Source organism: Acomys russatus, chromosome X (assembly GCF_903995435.1).
Source record: "Acomys russatus chromosome X, mAcoRus1.1, whole genome shotgun sequence".
In the NCBI taxonomy this organism is placed as follows: Eukaryota; Metazoa; Chordata; class Mammalia; order Rodentia; family Muridae; genus Acomys; species Acomys russatus.
The window spans coordinates 121,714,739-121,738,797 of record NC_067169.1 but is presented as its reverse complement, the minus strand read 5'-3'; the positions used below and the strand labels follow the sequence as shown (position 1 = coordinate 121,738,797).

General features: G+C 45.6%; 2 protein-coding genes across 4 annotated transcripts; both read right to left on the bottom strand.

Annotated features, from left to right (window-relative positions):
- Nucleotides 1-1,580: 1,580 nt before the first annotated feature.
- Nucleotides 1,581-18,620, bottom strand: Cnga2 (cyclic nucleotide gated channel subunit alpha 2). Of its 3 annotated transcripts, XM_051141016.1 has the most exons (8): nucleotides 18,060-18,619; nucleotides 8,933-9,068; nucleotides 7,878-8,063; nucleotides 7,425-7,520; nucleotides 6,409-6,579; nucleotides 5,241-5,348; nucleotides 3,722-3,828; nucleotides 1,581-3,390 (listed from the first exon to the last, which is right to left on the bottom strand). In XM_051141016.1, the coding sequence occupies exons 3-8, from the start codon at nucleotides 7,985-7,987 to the stop codon at nucleotides 1,991-1,993; spliced, it is 1,992 nt and encodes a 663-aa protein (XP_050996973.1). In that variant the 5' UTR covers nucleotides 7,988-8,063; nucleotides 8,933-9,068; nucleotides 18,060-18,619; the 3' UTR covers nucleotides 1,581-1,990. The 3 variants fall into 3 exon arrangements, with proteins under 3 accessions (XP_050996973.1, XP_050996974.1, XP_050996972.1); XM_051141017.1 differs by lacking the exon at nucleotides 8,933-9,068 and having other exon boundaries at nucleotides 7,878-8,013; nucleotides 18,060-18,620; XM_051141015.1 differs by lacking the exon at nucleotides 8,933-9,068 and having other exon boundaries at nucleotides 18,060-18,617.
- A 3,008-nt stretch (nucleotides 18,621-21,628) lies between these two features.
- Fate1 (fetal and adult testis expressed 1) lies at nucleotides 21,629-23,444 on the bottom strand. Its single transcript, XM_051141945.1, has 3 exons — nucleotides 22,498-23,444; nucleotides 22,126-22,201; nucleotides 21,629-21,779 (listed from the first exon to the last, which is right to left on the bottom strand). The coding sequence occupies exons 1-3, from the start codon at nucleotides 22,587-22,589 to the stop codon at nucleotides 21,648-21,650; spliced, it is 300 nt and encodes a 99-aa protein (XP_050997902.1). The 5' UTR covers nucleotides 22,590-23,444; the 3' UTR covers nucleotides 21,629-21,647.
- Between the last annotated feature and the right edge of the window lie 615 nt (nucleotides 23,445-24,059).

The following is a 24,059-nucleotide window of genomic DNA, read 5'->3' as shown; positions in this document are numbered from 1 at the left end:
ATAAAAAACTGTCTCACACCCAAAAGGAGAGCTCATACCCAAAACCTAAAAAGAAATGTTGGTGAGGATATGGAAAATTGAACAAACCAATGTAACAGTTCTTAAAAAATTAAAAAAGCAGAACCCAACAATTCCTCTTAAAAAATATGTGTCTCCAAAAAAGCACAAAACAAACAAACAACAAAAAGACTAAAAACAGGATCCTAGAAATATTTGCATACCCATGCTTATAGCTGCATTTCAATAGTTAAGTCATAGCCAGAAACTGAATATTCATCAGTTGCTTAGTGAATAAGTAAACTGTAATATCTCACACACTGGGATATCATTTGGCCTTTGAAAAAGAAGGGAAACATGATCTGTGATGCAACATGGCTGCATTTTAATGATTCTGTGTGAAGTGTGAATTAAGCTGACACAGAACAAATACTACAGAATCTTATTCAAGAGAGGTTCCTACAGCTGTCACATTTATAGACAATTGAATGCATGTTGTCATGAGCTAGGTGGGGTGGAAAGGGGAATTCTTTAATGGATACTGAGTTTCTCAATATGAGAATGCTTTGATGGTTGATTTTACACAATGGTTAAGAAGGCAAATTTTACATCTATTTTTCCTATGGTGAGTGGATGAGTGAATGAGGGAGGGAGAGAGGGAGGGAAGGATAGATAGAAGGAAGAAGGGAGGAAGGGAAGAACAGAGGGAGGGAGGGAGGGAGAGAGGAAGGGAGAGAGTTAATAGCATACCTGAACATGGAACTTGGATCTCTATGTAGATGGTATCTAAGAGCCAGCACTACTTTCTGATCATCTGGCAATATCCAAGTCATATCTTTTTCCTCCAGAGTCAGTATTTCCCTAAGGATGTAGCTATGTGTACGTAGACGCATAGGACTGTCAGTCACTTGTATTCCTTCTTTCCCATATTCATTCATTTATGCATCCCCTTACTCTCTATATAAAGAAACACAGAATGCCTCCTCTGTGAAAGACATGTCACCAAGACTGCAGCCAAAACTGTGAGGGAGACTGCCTTGATCTTACCTTCCAAGAGTCCACAGCCTGGAAAGGGAACCAAATCTGTCAAAACTGGCCACACGATATAAGATCCAGAAAATGGGGGAGGGGTGTCTGAGAATTATGGAAACCTAGAAGTGAGACAGCCTAATGGTGGAGTGGGTGTAAGCAAAAGGATCTTCTACAAGGATCTGGTTCCAGGTATGGGTCCTAAAAGTTGGCTCAGGTACCCAAATACATGCCAGGAGGGAAACTCTTGGCTGAGGGGAAGAGAAGTATGAGGAAAGAAAACAGAGTTAAGCAATAACCACAAGGAGCTGAAAGACATTTATTAACTTCTAAGTGCCTGTAATTCACAGTATCTCATCCAGCAGTAGCCTTCACAAACTCTTCAGTACTTGTGTGCATAAAGGGATGGTGGCCAAAGCTGCCAGGAGCAAGCACACTCAAACCTACCCTGCCACTCCCTTCACAGCCCGTGCATGCCTTGGGAGATAGGAATCAGAGCCCAGTGTCAACGGCCAACTTTGAAATGCATACATGTGAATGGAAATGGCCTGTTCAGAACCCATGCTAGAAAGGCGTTGGGGGCAGAAAGCAGGAGGGAGTGCTTAGACATAAAGAAGCCAAAAGGAGGCGTCAGGCATCATGGCGCACACTGTTCTTCAGAGAACACTGTCTAGATTTCTGGTCCCAAGAAAACCTGACCAAGGACAATTCAGCTCCTCCCTGATTCCTTTTTAGACTTAGGCAGTCCAACTCTTGGGAATTCAGCCCACATGATCTGCACTGTCCACAAGCTTGGCTGTTAGCTGGACTCAGAGGGGGACTCCAAGATGTAGCCAAAACCGTAAGCCTCTGCAAGGCTTTGGAGAGAGTATAGAGGGACATGAGGATAATGTATGTAAGCTTGGAGTTCTATACAGCACTTCTAACTCCCGGGCTTAAAGCAAGGCTGGATAGGTACATATGGCTACTCCCCAGCAGCGGGCTCAGGGGTGTTTACCCCATCTGATAGGTAATCATCCTCATGGTGCTGTTTCATCTTGGTCTCCAGCACTGTGATACGCTGCTTGAGCTTCTGCTGGGCCCCAGTGTACTCGGCCAGCAGGCGGGCAAAGCGAGTGTACAAGGTCTCCATGTTTGTCTCCAGCTGCTCCAGCTTCTCCTGAACATCTACCTCCATGCTGGCTGCTACTTCATTCTCATCCAGCAGGCCTTCCTTCATCAGGATCTCCCGACCCCGTTCCTCTAGAACCTTCTTGGCATCAGGATACTCAGTCACCGCCTCCATAAGATCATCCTTGGACAAGCAGAAGAGATCTGAGTAGCCCAGACTACGGATATTGGCAGTGCGCCGATTGCCCATTTTGCTACCCTTAATGTTAAGGATGCTAATCTCTCCAAAGCAGCTCCCAGCTGAGAGCAAGGCATACTGAGTCACACCATCATCAGCTACCACTGCCAACTTGCCCTCCTTGATGATGTACATTTCCTTGCCAATGTCCCCCTTACGGCAAATATAATCTCCAGGACTAAAGACCTGAGGACGAAGCTTCAGTACCAGTTCCACCAGCAGACCAGCCTCACAGTCCTGGAATATGCGGACTTTCTTCAGAGTGGACAAGTGGACATTAATGGCTATCTCAGCCCTCAGCTTTGCTGGCAAGTTCTTGAGGACTTCTCGTTCATCTACGGTCTTCTTATTAGTCCATAAGTAGTCAAACCATTTGATGACCTTGGCTTCCATCTCTTTGCTGACCTTTCGGAACTGCATGTAGTGTTTGACAGCATCAATCTTGGCCTGGAACTCTGCTCGTGTGGCATTCATGTTGGAGATCATGGAGCCTACATTTCCCACGATAGTGGCAAAGATGAGGACACCAATCAGGAAGTCAAAGATGACAAATAGGTACTCCTCATCCTTTACAGGGGGTGGTGTCTCTCCAATGGTGGTGAGTGTCAGTGTGGACCAGTAAAGGCAGTAAATGTACTCCCTAGCCAGGTAGCCATACTCAGGGTCAGTAATGTTGGGGTAAACCCAGGTGTCAACGCCAAAGCCAATGGATTTGGAGATGGCATAGTAAATGCAAGCATTCCAATGGATGATGACCAAGATGTAGAGGACCAGGTTGCTGATTCGGAAGATGTTGGGGTAGCTGGTGCGTGTCTCAGTGCGGTCAAAGAACTCAAACATACGCGCAAAATGTAAGAGACGGTTAAAGCGCACCTCAGGGTTGTGGATACCCACAGCAAAATAGATGAGGTCTGTGGGGATGATGGAGGCCACATCCAGTTTGAACTGCAAAGTGTGGATATAGTTGTCTCTCAATTTCTTGGGGTCTTTGACCAGCAGCCCCTGTTCTAGGAAGCCTGAAAGAAATACAAGACAACATGTCACTGCTGTCTTCAGTCTTATCTCTCCCTATAAGATGATTCTCAAAAAATAACAAACTGCTCACTTAGCCTTCCTTCCCACAGACTACATAGCAAGGCTAGCCAGAACAACCCTAAGAAACCACTGCCAGATTTTACCTCCATAAGTATGTGAGGCCATAAGATTTAAAGAGGACTCTAGCAGAGGTCCACCCAGGAGATGGGTTCCATGTCCAGTTGTTTTTTTTTTTTTTTTTTAACATTTTGGATGCAGTTCTTTGAACTTAGGAGTTCAACTGCTGCTTGTGCAAGCCACGTACTCACTTACCCGTGCGCAGTCGAATGATGAGGTCTGCAATGTAGATAGCGTCTGAGAAGTAGTCCAGCACCAACCATACCACAAAATAGTTTCTCTGTAGATCGCTGAAGCAGGCTCTGTAGGAGGACAGGGCTGGCTTCATTAACAGAGCCTGGTAAGATCCCCTACTGGCCCCAAGCTCTATACTCACTTTGGCAGGGAGAGGTTTATGTGGCCAGCAGGGACAAGGGTGAGTCACAGTCAGCTTGGTGACAATGACTGGTAAATTCTACCTCAACACTTATTACTAAATAGACATCACAACATGTGCATCACTACTGACCACTGCTCGTCATCCTCGTCCCCTAGACTGTAAGATCCAGAAACAGACTACATCTTAGTCATGACTGTTCTGTATTCATTATTTCAATATATTCCTACTGAACACCTCATCAAACGCTGGCAGGATGAGAATATAGATAGTAGTGGAGTTTAAGCTAGAGGTGGGGAGACTAGACAAAGGAGCCTTATAGAAGAATTGGCAGGATTGGGCAATGAGTGGGTAGAACCTAGGGAAGGGTCTAGGGAGGAGACAAAGGAAGGGAGAGATTTGATTATGTACTAGTCCAAGGGCAGAATGCTCATATTTAGAACCAAACTGTCACACAAACTGGAACACAACCTTCAGCCAAACTGGGTCATCAGGAGATAGGAGCCTTGCTCCTGTTTTTCCTTCTGCCCAGAATGCCCTCTCTGATAACATATATTTGAGCATATCACTACCTCCTGCCACGTTCTCAGCTAAGGTCTCTGGCAGGCTCATTGTGATGATTATTTCTCTAGTCCCTGGGACTATCTTGCTCATTACTTTTGTTGAATGTTTACATTCAATCTAGCTGTGAACACTGAAAAGGAAGTGATTATGTTTGTCCTGCTTTCCACTGTACACCAAGCACAGAGCACAAAACCCAATAAGTACACAGGTAATCCTTCCTGAGTAGATGACTGACATAGGGTACCGTGCTGTGTGGACTGCTGTCAGGAAAAGAGAGACGAAGTTCAGTGGACCTTGAAGACCAACCTTCGAGCTTTCTCTGGTGACAATGGGGACCCATTAAATGTTTTGGAAGAGAGAGTAGTATGACCAGAACCTGGATTCTACATAGACTATTAGTTGAAAGTGTGGCAGATGTACTGGCAGGGTCAAATGTACCTCTAAGACATAGAAGCAGACAAGACTACTGTAGCTTTTCCAGAGAGACATGAAAGGAAGATGGCCTTACCAAGGTCTGAACTGACTTGCATGAAAAAGTAGCTGAGGATTACAGGAAAGGACAATGAAAAGGACCAACATGAAAACTTGATGGCATATTGAATATTGGGAAGCACTGTGGTAACAGAATAAATAAAAGAGTTCAGCAGAGACTTCAGAAAAGGCACAGGAGTAGTGCATACTCTTTGTCCAGAGTTGGGATTGTTGTGATCTTAACCTCATTTCCTGTGGACTATGCTGCTGTGATCACTCCCCTTCAGGCCCCTCCATGCTCACCTGGCCACCAACAGGCACCAGTTGTAAAGAACAGACATGGCAATGACGAACAGCCAGCGGTAATACCAGTCCCCAGCTGGATCCAAGACAAACAGTTCAAACTTCTTCCTGAGGAGGCAAGTAGAGGTCACTAGGGTGCTAGGAGTCTAGGTTTCAGAACCCCAAATTCTCCAAACCATCAATGATTACGAAGATGTGTGGGCTGTCTTAAGGGTCCCTTTCATAGTGACCCACAGCCTACCACCAGGCCTCTGATCCATACTGACCATTGAAAGTTTCCTTCTCTCCCTTGACCTCTGAAAAGGCCTTGCCCAGCTGTATCAAGGACAGAGCTCTCAGCACAGAGAGACTTTCTGGGGTCTGAGGAGTGTGTACCTCAGGATGGTCAAAGAGCTTTAAGCCTGTTCTGTTCCCACAGTCCTTTTGGAAAAGGAGAGAAATTCCAGGCTAGTGATCTGTGTGTGCTTCCTCTCCTTTTCCAGTCTCTGGCCTTCAGCCCCCAAATCACTTTCCCAGATGTTCCTTCCTAACTTGGCAAGAGCCCTTTCCTTCCACTGACCAGAGATGGGGAATGTTGGCCAGACATCTACTGTCATCTACTTATTCTTCAGACGTCAAACCTTCCAATTATATTTTTTTTTACCTCCCCTTTCCTTCTCCCATCTTCTGCTCACTCATCTGGGTCTCATGACTCCAGACTCCCACATAAGCCCCTTCAAAATCTTGCTTTATTGGCCATGGTGGAACTAGAATGAACACGGCTTTAGTATCACTTTGTGACAGCACCTCCTTGCTTGATTATCAGGTACTGACTCCTGGAGCTAGGGCTGAGGTAGAATGCCCTTGCTTGAGCCCCTCTTCTGCCCAAATTCACCTCATGTGCAGCAAGAGAATGTGTGACAAGAGAAGAGCTATGGTGAAAAAATATATTCCAGTTTCCTATGGAAAGAAGATTACTGCTGCTGTAGAGGTCGTGTGTGAGGACAATGAAAATGTTCAAAGCAAAGAGAACCATAGGAGGTCATCTCTGCCCAGTTCTTTATCTACTATCATAAAGCTGGGCACAGCCCTGGACAGCCCCTGATAATGGTTAGGCTCTCCACTGAGTTTTCCCATGGCAGGTGTGGGAGCCGTTGGAACCCCCCCACCAAAGACTCTATGGATGTACTTGGTGCCTTTCCCCTCGCCGTCCTTGTCGCTTTTGCCATCCCCCTGATGTGTTGTCACGGTCTGGAGCTCAGGCCCACGGAAACGCTCTAGAAATGAATCAGGCCTTGGTTCCTCCTCACGGAAATTCTTGTTGGCCCAGTCTCTGATGACCCCCACCAGGCGAGCAATCCTAGAGGGGAAAAATAAAGAGCATTTGCCAAAGAAACAACCTTTGCTGTTTAGACAAGACCTGTCCAAGAGTTCTCACTGCCTGTTGAAGGAGACCAGAGAAGAGGGAAAGCTGGAAATAGACCAGGCCATGATTTCCTGTATGCTAAGATCTGGAAAGAGGCCAGCATTGTGGGCAGGTATTAGGGCTCGGGCATGATCTGAAGTGTATCCTGTGGGGGAGGGTGGCCCTCCAAAGATTTCCTGTGTAATGTGACTTTTCAGTCCACTGTGAAGTACAAACAGGAGCTCTTCAAGGCAAGAGAGAGATGGTAAAGCATCAGGCCAGGCTAGTAAACAGCCTAGCCCAGGCTTCCTGACTTCCCCAGGAGGCCTACTACTTTGAGACCCTATGTATAGGCCCTTCTGCTGTAAAGCATTCTCTCTTCCCAGGGCCAGGCAGCCAAATATGGAGAGAAGCTTCTCCTGCCTGCCTACTCTCAGCTTGTCTCAAAAGAGCCTTTAGAGCAGTGGTTCTCAGCCTCCTCAAAGCTGCGATCCTTTAATACAGTTCCTCGTGTTGTGGTGACCCTCAGCCATAAAAGCATTTTCTTTGCTACTTCATAACTGGAATTTTGCTGCTGTTACGAATGATAATGTAAAGATCTGTGTTTCCTGATGGTCTTAGGCAACTCCTGTGAAAGGATCATTTGACCCTCAAAGGGGTCGGGACTGACCAATTAAGAACCATTGATGTAGAGTCTTATTAAAAAGCCGAGTGCAGCTGAGAGGAGGGACGCAGTAGCCACTTGACAGGTCCCAAGAACAGAAGAGGTAGCAGCAGGTCAGTTGAAGTGGAGGACTCACCTTCGAAAGCCACCCCTCCCCCTCTGTGGGGTGTCCATCTCCGCCAGCCTTTGCAGTTCTGAGGAAGTGTCATCATCAGCTGCCACAGACTGTGGTCTGCAGACAAAGGAACAGAGTGGACACAAGTTCTCTCAGTATGAGTTGTCTTTCCTCTTAGGACATGCCTAAATATCTCATAGTCCCTTTCGAAGATGTCCTACAGCACCAAATAGGTAGTATAGACTGTGGGCTATTGATGAAATCACCCACTCTGAGCTGAGAGTGCAGCTCAAGGGTAGAGTGCCTTGTTGGTATATACAAAACCATGAGTTTCCATGCTAAGTCTGGCACAGGAAAGAAAGAAAAGATAGAAAGAAAGAAAGAAAGAAAGAAAGAAAGAAAGGGTTGAGTAGGAAGTGGGAAGGAGGAAAGAAGAGAAGGAAAACAAAAGTCACCCAACTACAGTGCACTCACCTGCTCCCTGTCCTGTGGTCATCTTTGCCATTGGCCTTGATAGAGGGCGGAGGGTGGTGGTTGTGGTTATTGGCTGGAGAGCTCTTCACACCATTGGATTTTTCGGTCATCCTCCATGTACATCCAGGCCTCTCACCTGACAAAGGAATAACCGGTGGACTCTAGCACCCAGAGAGACCAGGGAAGCTAGAGGTGAACAGAGTGAGACTAGAATCAGACCCACTGACCTCTGGTGTCAAAAACAAAAACAAAAACAAAACAAAAACAAAAAAACACTAAGGTACAAGAAAGAAACCTACATTGTATATTTTAACACTCTTTAGGTTTTAAATAACCCACCAGAGTGAGGGAGTATAATTATTTTCTTAGCTCTTAGAGCCTGACACTGAAGCATGCTGAGCTCCATGGCTCCATATTGCTATAGCAGTCATTATTTGGAGAGGGTTATGAGGTTTGTTCAAACATGGAAGAATTGACGTATCCTCAGAATAGAAAGCATATCCACAAAATAGCCTGAGAAATATAAGCTGAGCCAAGAGCAAGCCAGAAGTTAGAAAGTTGTGTACTACAGAATCTCGCAACACAGTCAGAAAGAATGGAGTCAGAGATTCTCACAGTAGATTTTCTGTTCTGAGGCTGACCAATGTGCCCCTTCAGATGTGGATAGAGATGGTCAGCAGCTACCTCTGACTCTGACTCCACATCACTGCTGCAAATTTTCAGACTCTAGAGAGTTGAGTAGTCAAGACTCTTGTGATGCCAGCTGGGAGTGGGCAGCGAAGGTTTTCCTTCATAGTTGGATATCTCAGCACTGGAGGAGGTGGACTATCCTTCACAGCAGAGGAGCCTACATTTAGGATCCCAATACTGTCATCACAGAGTCAGGCTCCATTTGGAAATCAGGAAGAATGGGACAACCTTTGTGCTGGCCTAGCCTGACTAAACACAACCTCCATTTTGCCCGGAAGAGCTTCCTGTTATTACAAGGAGATCTTATGAGGACATCCACCTGCAAGGATACACTCTAGGTCGTGCCTGAACCCCTCAACGCTGACCTCTTTGCAGCTTCTTTCACTTCTTCCAGCATCTGAAGCTGTCACCATGGTGACAAGCAGTCACGTCAAGCAGCCTCAGAGATGCTCTCCTGGTGCTCTCTGTGGGACTATGGCATCAGCATGCTAATGAGGACACCTGAGGGAAAAGAACCAGCATCCACAAGTACTTGCTTGGGCCCTAGAGGCAGCCGACCATGGAGATAAAAAAGTTCCAGGCAATGCAAACAAATCCAGAGCCACGCACACTGATCGATTTCAGGACTGTTTGTGTTGAAGTGTAAGCTTTCAGATCAGGAGAGACTGAAACACATGTGCTCCCTCTCTATGCTTCTGAATTAAAAGAAGATTCCTCCCCTGTGACCCTTACAACTTCTCCACCAGGAACAGTGCCTCCTATTTTCTGACTCCCTTGTGACAGCATCCAATCACACATGCCCTTTCATCAGAACTGTCCACTTAAGAGAGCAAGGACAGGCACCTAACCATTGCCTTAGCTCACCCAGTTAGTGAAGTCCTTCTGAATGGTGCACTCTGTCAGAAAACAAAACAGAACAAAACAACACAAACAAACAAAAAACCTCATCTATTCCCAAGGCATCTGCTGCCAACAGATCTCTAATCAGCTTCCATACCCATATCTCCAGTTGCTGGCTAACCAGTTCCTTTGAGGCACCTCTAACCCTCAAAACCCACACAATCAAAACCACATTTGACACATTCGCCTATAAATTAGCCACTTTGTCAGTTTGCCAGTCTCCTAACAGGGCTTTCTTTCTGCCAAGTCACTCAAGTAAGAACCTGGATTTCACCATAATTATTTGCTTCCTTGATCACATCCAGCATCTCTCAAGAGTTAATCCCTTGTCCCTCAAAATATCAAGCATCTGTCTCCAATTTCCCTCTGCCAATGCTACAGCCTTCACCATGGCTCCCAAAGCCTGTTGCAAAAGGCTCTTTCAGGTCAGCATTCCCTGGGGTCTGGCCTGGACACAGTCAAAGTTTAGCCGACAAGAGAGTTAACCTTTCATGGGGACAAATCTATCCTCATATCATGAATGGACACAGTGGGGAGTGAAGGCAGGGTTCGCAAGAGCAGCAGTAGTGCAAATAGTACAAGTAGCTGACCAAAAGGGAAGACAAGGATGAGGTCAAGTGGAAAGCTTGGAAAAGCATGAGAAGAGAGTTCTCAGGGAAGACTCTCATTGATGCCTCAAGGCCAATGCCCAATGAACTTGACAGTCCTTGCTTCTGTCCTTTGAGATGAGAGGTGGAAGAGAAGCTGGGGAGAACGATATCCTTTGTGGGAGAACAATAAGAGCAGAATCAAGAAATTATGTTTCAGGAGGTGAGGAGTAGGAGGTGAGGGACAAGAGACACAACTGTAACAAAGTCTGCAATCTTGGCTGAGAAGGGGCAAAAACACAGTGGGAATGGAAAGAGGGTGTAGGATTTAGAAAGGTTCTCTTTGTGTAGCGATTGTTAATTTTTATTTTTGTGTTGCCGTTGATCTTTTTTTTTTTTTTTTTTTAACATCAAGGATTTTAAAACGCATTTAGCAGTTTTAAGAAGGGATTCAGTAAAAATTTGATTTTTGTGCTTGAGACCAATTCCACTAGAACTAGAGTCCATGAACATGGTGGATGTGTTACGTGGGGTCAGGTGCCAGAAAAATGAGATTAAATTTAACAAGTGCATCACCAAGGGCTACCAAAAAAAGTATGAGCTAATTTAGTGGAAGTAGGCATATAGTGAGAAGTAGTTGAAAGGGTTTACTTCTGTAAAACTCCAGTATTATAAGCGAAGTGAGATGAGGTTGTCTTGAGAGGTGCTAGGCTGTCTTGAGTGTAAACTTTGCAGGAGACAGGATTTGCAGTAGGAATAAATAATAAAATTCAAAGGACTTTAAGGGAAAACCAAGCTTGGCAAGAAAGACAACAGGCTACTTAGTTGCCACAGAGACAAATGGTGGACAGGGGATCTTAGGTGAAGAGTGAGATCCCCAAGAAAAGTACCTTTCAAACCTAGAGGAAGACATGTTAATGCCATTTTCAAAAAAAGCCCAAGTTCAGTTATGAGGTCCTTCTGGGCTTCTTCTCATCCACTAGCTCTCACCAGCTGAGTAATCAGGAGTATATAGATACCCAGCCTGGCATAAGGAATTGCCTGAACTCTGGCTAACATGTCAGCAATTAATCCCTCTCTCCTTGAAATAATAAGTTCTCCTTGCCTTACTCTCCTCTTCCTTCCCTACCCTTTGTTTCCCTTGTTCTTACCAACACAAAAGCTTTACTTGTTGTGAGCTCAGTCCTTCACAGGAGCATATATTTTTATCTCTACCATTTCCTACCCAGTGTGGTGGCTTTTAATTCATCTGAATTCCAGCAACTTGAAAGCCTCTAACACCAGTTCAACCTCTTCTCTGAACTTGAGTTTGACTCCCTGACATAAACATTTTGATGTAGAATAGGCACCTCAGGATTAATAGGTCCAGAATTGAGCTCTTGATCTGCCCCTCCAAACACCATCTTCTCATATTAATCTGCATGTCAGAAAAGGCAACGTCATTCTTCTACTAAGTTGGATCCAAACCCTTTGAGTTTTCTTCATTCTGTTCACATTTGTCCCACTACATATTCAAAGCACACAGGATCCACATTCTAAGTATTGCAGCTCACTATCTCCATCATAATTAAATCAATCCAAATTACCAACTTTTCTTAGTACTTGGCATTGTAGATAATCAATGAATGAGCTTTGGGTAGATAGTTGATTAATTGACCCTTCACTCCACCTTTTCTGGGATATATATATATATATATATATATATATATATATATATATATATATATATATATATGTATATATCCCCCTCTTTAGCTCACCTTATGACTTTTTTTAAATTTTAGATAGGTTACTTTTAAAAATGTGTAATATTTACCTTGGGTAACATGGAGTAACAGAGATTGAATATGCACTCCAGAATTGCAATAATCACACTTAGAAAAGATATGACATGACATTTTGCAAGAGTTTAAACATTATTCTTAGGAGGAAGGAAATGAATAACGTGAGTCAACCTTCTTTTTCTCTGTGATCTTTTCAGGCCATAAGAGATGGAAAAATGAAAGTGGAGCTTAATTGATTCCCTGGATTGAAGAGAGATCAGAGACTCCAGAGAGATCACAGGAGCAAGGGTTTACAGAGCAGAATGTGGGGAGAGGAGTGGACCTCAGAAAGCCAGAGAGAGACACAGACAGACTTACAGACTGAGACAGACAGAGAAACACAGATAGACACAGACAGAGAGACACAGAGCGAAAAGCAAGCTCTTGGAACCTGAAGGTAGACCATATCACATATTCAGCTTAGTACACACACCATGCTCCTAAATCCAATAGTACAGGTCTCAGTCTTCAGATGGGCAGCGATGGGCACCTGTTAGACTGGAAAACCCAGTTGTTTGTATGGTCTTGGTTAGAATACTGAGAAGGGCCTGGATCAGCAATGAGGAATGAGTAGTTCCTACACTGAACAATGTTGTGATGCTATTGAAAACTCTTAAAAGTAAAATCCAAATGCATTATACTCTTCCCTAGTAACTAAAATGCAATCTGTGGGGGAAACACAGAAAAAGTTATAAAAATAACCAAAAGAATGAAAGACATACCTGCCCCTACTGTTAGGAGTCCCACAAACTCACCAAGCTAACATCCACAACAGTTATATGGTGCTTATTCATGCAGGCCCTATGCTTGCTGCTTCAGTTTCAGTGAGCCCATGTGAGCCCTGCCCAGTTGATTTGGTGGGCCATGTTCTCCTGGTGTCCTCCATCCCCTCTGACTCCTATAGTCTTTCCTCCCTCTCTTCAGTGGGGATACCCCAACTCAATTTAGACTCTCTTTCCACGTGATGCCTGGATATGGTTCTCTGCATCTGTTTCCATCTGCTGCCAGAGGAAGCTTTTCTGACGACAACTGAATGAGGCACCAATCTGTGGGGTATAGTAGAATACCATTAGGAATCATTTCATTGATTTTTTAATCTGTCCAAACTTCTATGGAGGCATTTGAGTTGTCTTACTGTATTTTCTTTTTTTCCTGTTTGGCTGGCTATATATTGGAGACCTGCTCTTTGCTGAAGAGAAAACAGAGGGGATCTGGGTGAGAGGGGAAGTGGAAAGGAAAACTGTGGTTGGGATGTAATATGTGAGAGAAGGATTGTGTGTGTGTGTGTGTGTGTGTGTGTGATAAAATTCATAGTGTATTGTATCCACTTAAAATGACAAGATATGACAATTAATTCCCCATAAAAAAGAAGTAAACAAGCTATTCATTAAAATAAGCCTAGTAGAATTAATAGATTACACATTAAAAATTACTGCAACTGTATTTTCTGTAGTGAAAAAAATTACATTTTTGTATAGAATATGTGTTTTTTAAAAAGTACTCAAGTCAGACTCCTAGAGATTTATAACACAATTTATGAAATTAAAAAACACCACAGTGTTATTTCAGTACTCATGGGTGATTGGATCCAGGGCCCCACTGAGGGTCAGAAATTCTTTACAGGAAGGGTCTAGCAGTGCATTTGCATATAAACCAGGCAGATTCTCCCATATTCTTTAACTGTTTTTAACATAAATTATTTTATTTTATGTATATGGCTGTTTTGCCTCATGTATATACGTTTGCCACGTGCATGCCTGGTGACCACAGAGATTTAAAAAAAAAAAAGTGTTGCAACCCTGGAAACTAAAATTACGGATGGTTGTGAAGCACAATGCAGGTGCTGGTACTGAACCCTAACCCTCTGCAAGAGCTGTAAGTGCGCGTAGCTGCTAAGCCACCTGTCTAGTCCCCCTTACACACACTCCTTAAACTGTTTCTAGATTCTTTATAATACCAATATAATGCTAATGCTATAAAAATTTAAGAAAAGAGCAAAGTATCATTAAGCTATGGGACAAGCTCAGTGGCCTGATGTGGAGTCCATAAAGTTCCCAGGGCAAAAAGAGTTAAAGAGATAAATTGAAAAATAGTGGCCAAGTTTTTTCCAAACTTGATAAAAGATAAATCTACAGATATTAGCTCAATGACAGTTAAAGTGTTCATGTGTGTGCATGCTCACACATGCATGCCCCTGCCATCCCCCACGCATACACACCATGAAGAAAACTACACATAAGCAAAGAATAATTAAATGTCCAAATTCACTGATAATGGGAATTTTTTTTCTGTGAGATGAAGGGGTGGCCTCCTTCTTTTTTTTAATATTTTTTGTTGAAATATAAAATCATTAATATTACATCCAATAGTACATCTCAGTTGCTACCCCATCTCGTGCATCCTCCCATTCCTCCCTCCCTCCCACTTTCACCCCACATAATGGGAAATGTTTTAAGATAATTTATGAATGGCAAGCATAATGTTAGCATCGTGTTCAGTGAGGACAACACAAATGTCTCCCCTAAACTTTAGGCTTTCCTTCCAACTTTCAATCAACAATGTCTCTCTTCTTGCCTGTGGAAAGCTATAGTTCATCTTGTCCCAAGTCACACTGAATTTGGTCATACACCTCAGAGCTTTGATAGGCAGACATTTTCGAGTAGCTAGGACTTCAAGGCTTTTAACTTTCACCCTTCAAGATGGTTTGGCATGCAACCTTCTCCGTAAAGAGAATACCCAATCTCTTCCTCTATATCTACAATTTTTTAAACAAGTTTTCCAGGTCTAATAGTGAAGGTTGCATCCAGACCATACTAGCCTTATTGAAAGAACCCTTTGGCTGGGTGTGGTGGTACACTCCTCTAATACTGGCGCTCTGAAGACAGAGACAGGCAGATCTCTGTGAGTTTGAGGCCAGCCTGGTGTACAAAGCAAGTGTAAGATAGCCAAGGCTATGCAGAGAAACCCTGTCTCAAAAAACCCAAAATAAAGGAAGGGAGAAAAAGAGAAAAGAGAAGGAAAGAAGAAAAGGAAAACAGTACCCTTCATGTACTACCTGGAGGCAAAGAGCCCTACCCAGTGCTTGAGCTGCCTCCTGGGAAATCGTCATGCACAGTGCTGAAAGGAGAAGGTAGCACGAAGATAAGGAAGGACAGAGGGAGCAAGGTATAAAGACTAGAACTTTATGAGGTTCTGGGGCCTCTTAAAAGACAGCCTTTGGAGAATAGAGATGTTGATTATGAACCATGGGATAAGGGAAAGTAGTCACGATGCGTCTTCTGGAGGATGTCATGAGACTCTTTAGGTGACAAAATCTTCCAGAATGTCTCACAGTCCAGCTCACCCTGACTTCTAGTTCAAGTTAATACTGGGTCTAGCCAAAGATTTTCCATGGTGTTTGTGATCTCTTTTCTTTTTTGTTTTTGTTTTTGTTTTTGTTTTGTTTTGTTTTGAGACAAGGTTTCTCTGTGTTAGTCTTGGCTGTCCTGGACTTGCTTTGTAGACCAGGCTGGCCTTGAACTCACAGCGATCCACCTGCCTCTGCCTCCTGAGTGCTGGGATTAAAGGTGTGCGCCACCATGCCTGGCTGATGTTTGTTATCTCTTACATAAAGAGATGAACTCTAAGCTCAGTTAGAAATTGGCCCCCAACTCCAGTAACTGTAGTTGAAAATTTCTGAGTGGTGAGCAAGTGGTGGTACTGAGGGCCACATAATTCACACTGTAAGCAATGGGGCATCAAGGCAAGCTGGCAGGCACAAAGCAATATAGGGGAGCAAATAGAAGCAATGGACTTCCTATCAGGCAGTTGGAACCTCATAATTCAGAGTCAAGATCACACTACCTGTGCATTTTTGCCTTCTGCTAAGCCATTGACTTAGGCTAGCCTGAAGTTATGAGGCCCACTGCACAGCTAGACAATTTGGCTCCAAAAGCACACTCAGCCACAGGGCTAACTTGGAAAGTACAGAGAGTCAGGGAGTTGCTTATTAGTAGCAAGGATAGAACTAGGGCCAGAACTGTACAAAGGGCGACAGGCTCTTGAAGTTGACTTTTGAGGGGTGAAATGAAGTTTCCAGGACCCAGTAGGGACAGTTGTTTGGAGTTCAACAGTGACGATAGCTGGAAAAGCTGGGGTGGCAGAGCAGTGAAAGCCCTTGATGCCGAGCCCTCCTTCAGTTTCATTAGCTGTTCCTGAGGCCAGGCTTCAGATTGACACCACCTGACTGTGAATGATGAACAAAACCCTTAGCACAACACAGAGGATTTGCCCAAGTGTTGTTGCGGCCAAATGTAGTTACTCACTCCTTTAACAAGCAGCTGGAACTTCTAGTGTGGATTTTTCAGAAACAGTGTCTGGTCTGCTTTTCACAAAACATACTTCATGTTTTGATAGTAAAAGATGACAGTGGAGGCCACTCAGGACAGGCTAGACCCCAGCAATTGGAATTTATTCTGAAAAGCCTCCTGCCCTCACATCCCCAGGCTGTCTGTTTCCTGGGGACAGACAGTGGGCCCTGGCCTCCATATAGCCCAGCCTGGCATGACCCTGTATTTCTGAGTCCATGTTCCTTGCTTATCTCTCCTGTGTCCCAGCCAAGAAAATCTCACCTTTTCTCACATGTCCCCAGTCCCGAAACTTAGGCATTATCTTTGATACCTCCCACTAATTCCCAAATTGTCCTTGATCTGCTGCTGAAATCTATCTCCTCTTCCCCTTCCATCCTGACTACTGCTACCTGAGGTTTTATCTGCATCCATGGCATAGATTTTGGCTCCATGTTTCTCCATATTCAGATCCCAGCTTTTCTTTTTCTCTGCCTTCCCCACTGCCAGGTAAGGCAGTAGGTACACATCTGGGCCCAACTCTCACTCCTACTTGGAAAGTCATGTTCAGAAAAACACCCTGAAAAGAAGCTTTTAAAGTCAGGGGCAGTTCTGTTCCATTTGGCCTGTTTCCTTTAGGCCTGCTTTCGTTACAATCAACACAACAGAAGCCTGGTATACAGTAAACAAGTGGGTGAACTCATGACTGAATGAACTCCCTAAACTTGCTCTGCACTTTCTTAACTCCACATCTTGTCTCATGCCCACTTTCCCCCACATCTATATGATAAACTTAATATCTCCTAACCATGACCTAAGATGTACTTGCTCTTGATCTACCAGAGTTGCACTTCAATTTGGAGCATACAAATGTGTGCCGTCAAAGCTCTCGGTTTCCCTCTTCCTGAAGTAGGCAGACACTAACAAGTAGAGTTAGAGAAAGTTGGAAGGATCCAGCTGTAAAGACAAAAGAGTCCGTGGTCCTGGTCACTGATAGGAAGTCTAGAAATAGAGCCATTCTAACACTAGCCAACTCTTATGGCTTCAGTCTGACATGAATAGGACCTATACGTCCTTTTCTGGACTCAGGTAGAAGGTCAAAACAAGATACTGAGTCTGCTGTAGCTTTGGGAGTCTGTTCTTGCCCTAGACCTGTGGCTTGACTCCAGAACCTTCCTACAAGCAGAAGGTCCAAGGACTTCACCAAAGATGCATAGGCCTAACTGGCAGAGAGTCTTGCTCCCAAGTCTGAGGAGCCTAGGGTAGGTGATTGACTTTAAGGATTTATTGGGCAAGTCTGAGTGACTCTCCAAGAGCCAAAGTAAAGACTGAAATCCCAGTAGTGTTGCTGGGACAAGCACCATGTGACCCCTCCCCCTACTATGGCGTCTCTTACACAGATAACCATGGAGCTCCAAGCTGCACACACCCTGTGCTCTAAGGCTTTAAGACCCAGAAGTTCTATAGGCCAGGAAGGTAGAGGAGGACAGTGCTGTGGGAAGGTCTATAAGCCCCCAACTGTCCTGCAAAAACCACGCCTAGCCAAGCTCTCTGTTATCTTCTTCAACATTTTCCTATTAGAGAACAAAGTTTAGGTATCTGGGGAAAAGTCTAGTGTTACATCTGCCACCACTCTCTTAGAGGACCAGATATTTCTCTCTGCTGCTTTGATAGGGGACACAATTTCCCCTTGGAGCCAGTTGCCTCTGCCCTGCTGAGGAAACCACACAGAGCAGGGTCCTTGCTCATCACAGTGTGAAGGTTTGCAGGACTGTTCTTCATGACTTCCATCCCTGGCCTCCAGAGAAGCCACTAGCCCATGGACCCAGCAAAGTTTCAGCCCCCCCCTTTGCTCACCAGTCAGATGGCTTCAGAGTCCTGGGGCCACGGTCAGCATCCGTTGTTCGGTCCACACCAGCTCCAATCAAAGACAAGCTCTTGAGAGCTCATGAGCACTGAAACCAGCAATGATTTTCTGCCTCTCTTCTGCTGCCCAGCCAGGCAAGGTTCTTTGAGACCCCAACAAAGAGTTTCACAATTAGAGAGCTGCTCCACGCTCACTGACACGAGCCCAGGAAGCCAACAGAGGCCCAACAGAGCACATAACCACAGCTAGGTGAGCTTGAGAGCCTAGTTAAGGGTGCTCTTGGCCTCTGGAGAAGCTTTCTTTGGTATGGTCTGTGCACCCCAGGTTGTCGGCAGCTGAGGACTAGATACTAGGTTGCCTGCCTGTGGAAGCTGCGTCTCTGGCCCCTCCCAAGTTCCCCAAGGGATTTTTCCCTTGCACAGAGCAGGTGCAAAGCTTTCTGTTTGTAAATTGAAGCCTGCAAGCTCAGGGCCACCAAACCACTGCCTTAAAGTGCTGAGCATTCCAGGAAGCCCACCTGATTGGAGGCTAAATATGGGAGAAATCTGGGAACAATAAGAGAAACCCAGGGTGGGGCCATCCAGAGGAGGGGCAAGATTCGGGAATTGAAAGGGGCAAGTAAGCCTTTGGCTCCTTTTCAACAGATCGGATTCCAAGGTGTTCCGATGTGTACTAGGCCCCTGCCCTATGCTCTCCCCTTCCCATAACCTGCTGTCTTCTCCCTCCTTCCTGTAGCTGCTGGGAGGCCAACCTGAGAAAGAAAAGTTGGAATATACAGTTTCGGCCTCTGCCCAGGGCTGGATGTGACCTGGAATTAGACTTCTAGTCTCTAGTTTCCACAACTGCACCGGTGGTTTGAATGATTAGCCAAAAGGGGTAGCCATGAGAGCCCTAATTGACACCCTGAGATACATATGAAATCTGCATGGAACAGCATGGAGAGTTTGTAGGACACACACTAAGCCACGTGGAAGGGCTTGCAAGGCAGGAGGAGTTAAGGGCTGTGTTAGGCGATGTCTATTCATTGAATATTTTGAAGAGGTAGCATGGGTGGCACATAAGTGGTAGAGTGAGCATTCTTCAGTGGAGATGGTTTTTGCATAGAAAGTGCTCCTTAAAGACCAAGCCGGGCGTGGTGGCACAAGCCTTTAATCCCAGCACTCAGGAGGCAGAAGCAGGCAGATCATTGTGAGTTCGAGGCCAGCCTGGTCTACAAAGCGAGTCTAGGACAGCCAAGGCTACACAGAGAAACCTTGTCTCGAAAAAAAAAAAAAAAAGTATATCACCTTGGACAAAATTGTTCTCTAGGGGCATTGTTGGGCCTCCTCTCAGCCCTTTCTTTCTGGGATGCATCAGTGATGCAGAAGGCTGTGAAAACTAAGTCGCTATACAGTAGGAGGATGCTGTTTGTTCCTCCAATCCCAGGCCTGGGTGGTATGGGAGATGTTTCAGAGTGATTCGCAGCATGCTATAGAAGAGTGTGTGTGTGTGTGTGTGTGTGTGTGTGTGTGTGTGTGTGTGTGTGTATGTGTGTGTGTGTATGTCTGTTGCCAGGTATAAATGTGATCCTTCCCATATGTATGCACACTGGACACACTGCTTCTCCATGGAGAGTTGCCGTTTTAAGTAGAGGGCAGTATAATCAGGGAATGAATGCTCCAAGTGGATCATACCCTAAGGGACAAGCAGGGGTCCTGCCTTTGAACCACCTTGTCCCTGTGGCTCTGAAAGTACAGAGTGGCTCAGTGCTAAGCTCTCAAGCTGCCACGGAGCCTCAACCAGGAAAGTATTGGCTGCATTTAGGTCTGAACTGGGAAGGCCCCAGGTGGCTCAGAGAATTAGAAAGAGCCCACTCTCAGTCTCCATCAGGAGCCACCAAGCAGCCACACTGCAGACAGGCCAAGAGGACAACTAGGACTCCACCTGTGCCTACCTAGCTCAGGAGATGTCCCTCCAGGGGGCCACCAGGCTGTTTGTTTGCAAACTCTGCTAAATTGCTCCCAGGAGGGTGCCCTTGTTTCACAACATATTTTCAACCAGACCTTTTCTGCAAACATGTCTTGTCTGCGCAGGCACAGGAGCACCCAGGCCCCAATGGGCAGATTCAGCTCAGCCTGGTTACAGGTCTCTCTTCCTTGGCGTTTCCCTGTGGAGCTCAGTTGGGACAGAATAAAAGTGGCGCGTTTAGGATAGCAATGTGAGGAAAGACTTCCAGGTGTCTAGGTCGTAAGCCCATCTCTCCCCGAGGCTGGCCTTCTACACCACCAAGGGCAGTGGGAGCATTGTGATGGTGGCAGGAAGTGCCGCACTCTGCCTTTGTGTGAACAGATGGATGGCTCCATCTACTTGTTCCTCTTAACAGTCTTGTGTGTTGTGGACACTAACCCCCCATACTCAGTCAGTTCTCCTCAGATATGCTGACACACATTCTCCTACATATGGTGATGTTTTTCCTCAGGAGCTAAGCATCCATGGAAACAACTCACAGACACACAGAGAGCTGGACTCTGGTAGTGTACATGCTAAGTCCAAGCCAGATGACAATCTACCTTAAAGCTTTCAAATGTTTGTCAATCACTTGGTCCTAGGGAAAGGAGTAGCAGCCTGTCCAGTGAGGTGATTTCTAGGGCTATAGATGCAAAAGGCAAGTCTGTAGCCTCCAGAGCTCTCTCAGTACCTCATCTTCAGACACTCAGTAAGAAGCAGGCCACTCCTAGCCTAGACAAGATGCTTTCCATCTTGCTAGAAAACCCCAGAGACATGGCTTGCCTCTCAGGAACTCAATTTCTCCCCCTAGGAAAGTGGAAAGATTTGGGATCCTTTCCATGACAGTTCCTCTGATTGAGTCTCTACACCACCTGACATGTCCTACAATCAATACTTGACAAGCCATCAGTGGGAAGGACTGTATGAAGCCTTGCCTGGGCTAAAGACAGTGAATGTGGGGAATGGTAGGTAATGGAGAACACCACAGACCTTGGGACAGGGCAGCAATCCCATCCAGGCACACTGGTTGGGACCAGAGGGCTAGCCTGTAGTATACCTTCCCAGCCCAGCCAGAAGTGAGGTTTAGACGAAGGACTCTGGTGCCAGGTTTTGCTGCAGTCATGAAGCGTTTATTGAGCATGTTCTTTGAGCAAAGGCATGAGCAGAGTAGAAGCAAACAAAAGAGGAATACAAAGCTAAATTCTTCCCATGGAGGGTGAGAGAGAAGAAATGCTGGGTGGGTAACGGGAGGTAGGCCCACAGAATCCATCCAGCTCTATACCCAGGCAGATGGTGGTGCCTATGCTGGTATTTCTGACAGGGCTGGTGCTATCCTTCTATCCCTCCCAAGGAGTGACATCCCAACCCAGGCACATCTGTATGGTGCCATCCAGCTGCCTCCCAGAAGCTAGAATCTCACAACAGCATGAGCTCCATCTTGAGGCAGGATGCCTGAGGGGAGGTGGGAAATGGCACAACTGCTACCCGGGGGCTATTGGGACATAGGAGTGGCTGGGCAAGGGCATTTATGGATGCAAAGAGAAGAGGAGAAAAGTGGCTGGCTCCAGCGGGCCTGTGATGCCTGTCAAACTTCAGCTGTGCATTAAAAGCCACAGGTTGGCTGTGCACACCGACAGCAGCAGACTAAAGAGCACAGCCTCCTTATGGCGCCAGGTTGCATCCCGGTCCTCAAGGGCACGCAGCCGCCCAGAAATCATTTGCATCTGTGGAGGGCCAAACACAAGGCTGGTGACAAGAAATTGCTCTTGTGGGAAAGACAAGACATAAGGGGAAGGGGAAAGTATAACCTGAAAACAGAATTATTTTTTTGTTGCCTCTGTTCCCCTTTCCACTTCCTTTTCTCTTCCCCAATTCCCATGCAGCATCTCCAACAAAGAGGAAAGTCAAGGGTGATCATCCGTATCAGGCACCTGGGCCATGAGGCCTGAGGAGTAAAGAGAGCCCAACCTTTTCTCGTTCATTATGGCTATGATTATGACAAAGGCTACAAAAACTCAAGGGGTGGCTCTGCTCACAGCTGCTTCCTCGACCTGTGCAGCAGATGCTCACCTGCCTTCTCATGACTTCCATATCCAGGCCATTGAGCTCTTCCAGGCCAGTCTCTGCCACTATACCTGCCTCCAGACTGTTAGGAGGAAAGGATACAAGGGTCAGAGGTGCTGATGGTCATAGGCAGGATATAGAGCAATCAGATAAGCCTGGAGGCTTTTCGCATAAATCCTCCAGTCTTTCTTTTGTGTAGTAAAGTGGCCTGAGGGTCTGCCAGATCATATAAATATGCCAACTGGCCAAGAGACAACAGTACCCCAATATTTCATGTATGTACAACTGCTTCTTGACATAGATGCTCACCAGTCTCTGTGACCCCACCCCAGCTTGTTCCTCCTCAAGTGGACAGGGACAAGGCAATTCAGCCCTTACCGCTCATAAAAGAACCTTCCCCCTTGGAAGCTTCCAGAAGACTCCTGGAAATAGGCATCAGCATGGCTCTGCTCTCTTAGCACCCGGGGCATCTGCACCGGATGTCCCTACAGAAAGGAAGGAAATGCCATTCCAAGTCACCTGCTCAGCCCCCACAGTGTCCTAGAATCAACAGTGCACTTCATAGCATCTTCCTACCCACCCACACTATGCCTATTGATAGCTTACAGCCTTGCATGCAGTGGCAAGGGAAGCACAGTGCCAGACTTCTCTGTCCTCTGCTAGAGTCTTTACACGTAAGCATCTATTGAAAGGCCAAGCTACAACTTTTCAATGGACTATACTGCTCTCATTTGCTTTCTTGGCATGGAGAAAGAAGCTTCCCCTCCCCCAACAATCAACTTCTAGCTAGATCTACCATGGGCAGTCAAGAACTCCAAAAGTAAGTACTCCCCACACTAACTTGGCCACCATGTGTCAATACCCCTTTCTTGGGACCAGGTCCAGTCATATTCCAAAATAACTGGCCTGAACCATATCCAGCAGGCTTTTGCTCTGCCCTGGGACATCCTTGGATACCCTCCAGTAACTGGGATCCATGGTTCGTTGTTCCTAAAAAGAAGAACAGAGACTGCATGAATACTCTTAAAAGTTGTACCTGGACTTGCTAGGCATTGGAGATGGCAGAAGAATGCCCAAAAGGTCTAGAAATCACTCAACACCCATTCACTTCTAAGCCTCAGCCTATGTATTCATCTGTTCAACAATTCAGTATGTATTTACTGAAGACCTTGCTCTGGGCCTAGGATTCCGTAGAGTGAGCAATGATCAACAGACAAAATCCCAAACACCAGCCACCTCTGTATAGGACAGAATAGGAAATACAGATAAAAATATAATCCATAAGTGAAACCAGATAAGCAAATGACCCACGAATGATTATAAAGCAAAACAGGTTAATATTTCAGGAGATAAGCAGGAGTCAACACTGAAGGACCTAAAAAAGACAAATAGCCTTCCAGACTAAATGAACAACATACACAATGGCCATGGGATATTGTAGAAGAAGCATAAGTGGGTCCGCATGATTAACTATAGCCAAGGGTCATTTTGGGGGATTCTCACCTGGTATGACCTGCTGCTCTTGACCTTTGTCAAAGTGTCCATTCCCCAGATCTTCAGAAGTGGACATTCCAAAGTCTTCTTTGGTATTAGATGAGCTTCTTGCCATCACCACCAGGTATTCATTTCTAAGTATGCTCAGGATGGAAAGTACAGAGAAGCTCTCCTTTTCCGAGGGCAGAAATGCAAGGAATATATATATTGGCACAGAGGGTGAGGCTGGATCTCCCTCTCTGTGCTCAGGCCTTGGATTGGCACCTTGTGTTCCCACTGTATCTTGTTGTTTGGGCCCATGGTCTTCTTTTGTGCTGCTGTGTAAGCAATTTAGGAGATGAGATAGGGCTCCAAGATATGCTACTTGTGGGAACTGCCTGATGTACTACCCCTTGATATTTCTACTCACGGGTAGGTCGGGCCCATCCTCCATCATGGTCTAGGAA

Coding starts and splice junctions, on each gene's coding strand:
- Cnga2 (XM_051141017.1), bottom strand. CDS start 7,987: ATGACCGAAAAATCCAATGGTGTGAAGAGCTCTCCAGCCAATAACCAC. Junction 7,521..7,877: donor GACCACAGGACAGGGAGCAG/GTGAGTGCACTG, acceptor CTTTGTCTGCAG/ACCACAGTCTGTGGCAGCTG. Junction 3,829..5,240: donor TGGTGCCTGTTGGTGGCCAG/GTGAGCATGGAG, acceptor GTCCTCCTACAG/AGCCTGCTTCAGCGATCTAC.
- Fate1 (XM_051141945.1), bottom strand. CDS start 22,589: ATGCCCCGGGTGCTAAGAGAGCAGAGCCATGCTGATGCCTATTTCCAG. Junction 22,202..22,497: donor GGAAGGTTCTTTTATGAGCG/GTAAGGGCTGAA, acceptor TCCTCCTAACAG/TCTGGAGGCAGGTATAGTGG. Junction 21,780..22,125: donor TGGAAGTCATGAGAAGGCAG/GTGAGCATCTGC, acceptor GGCCCTCCACAG/ATGCAAATGATTTCTGGGCG.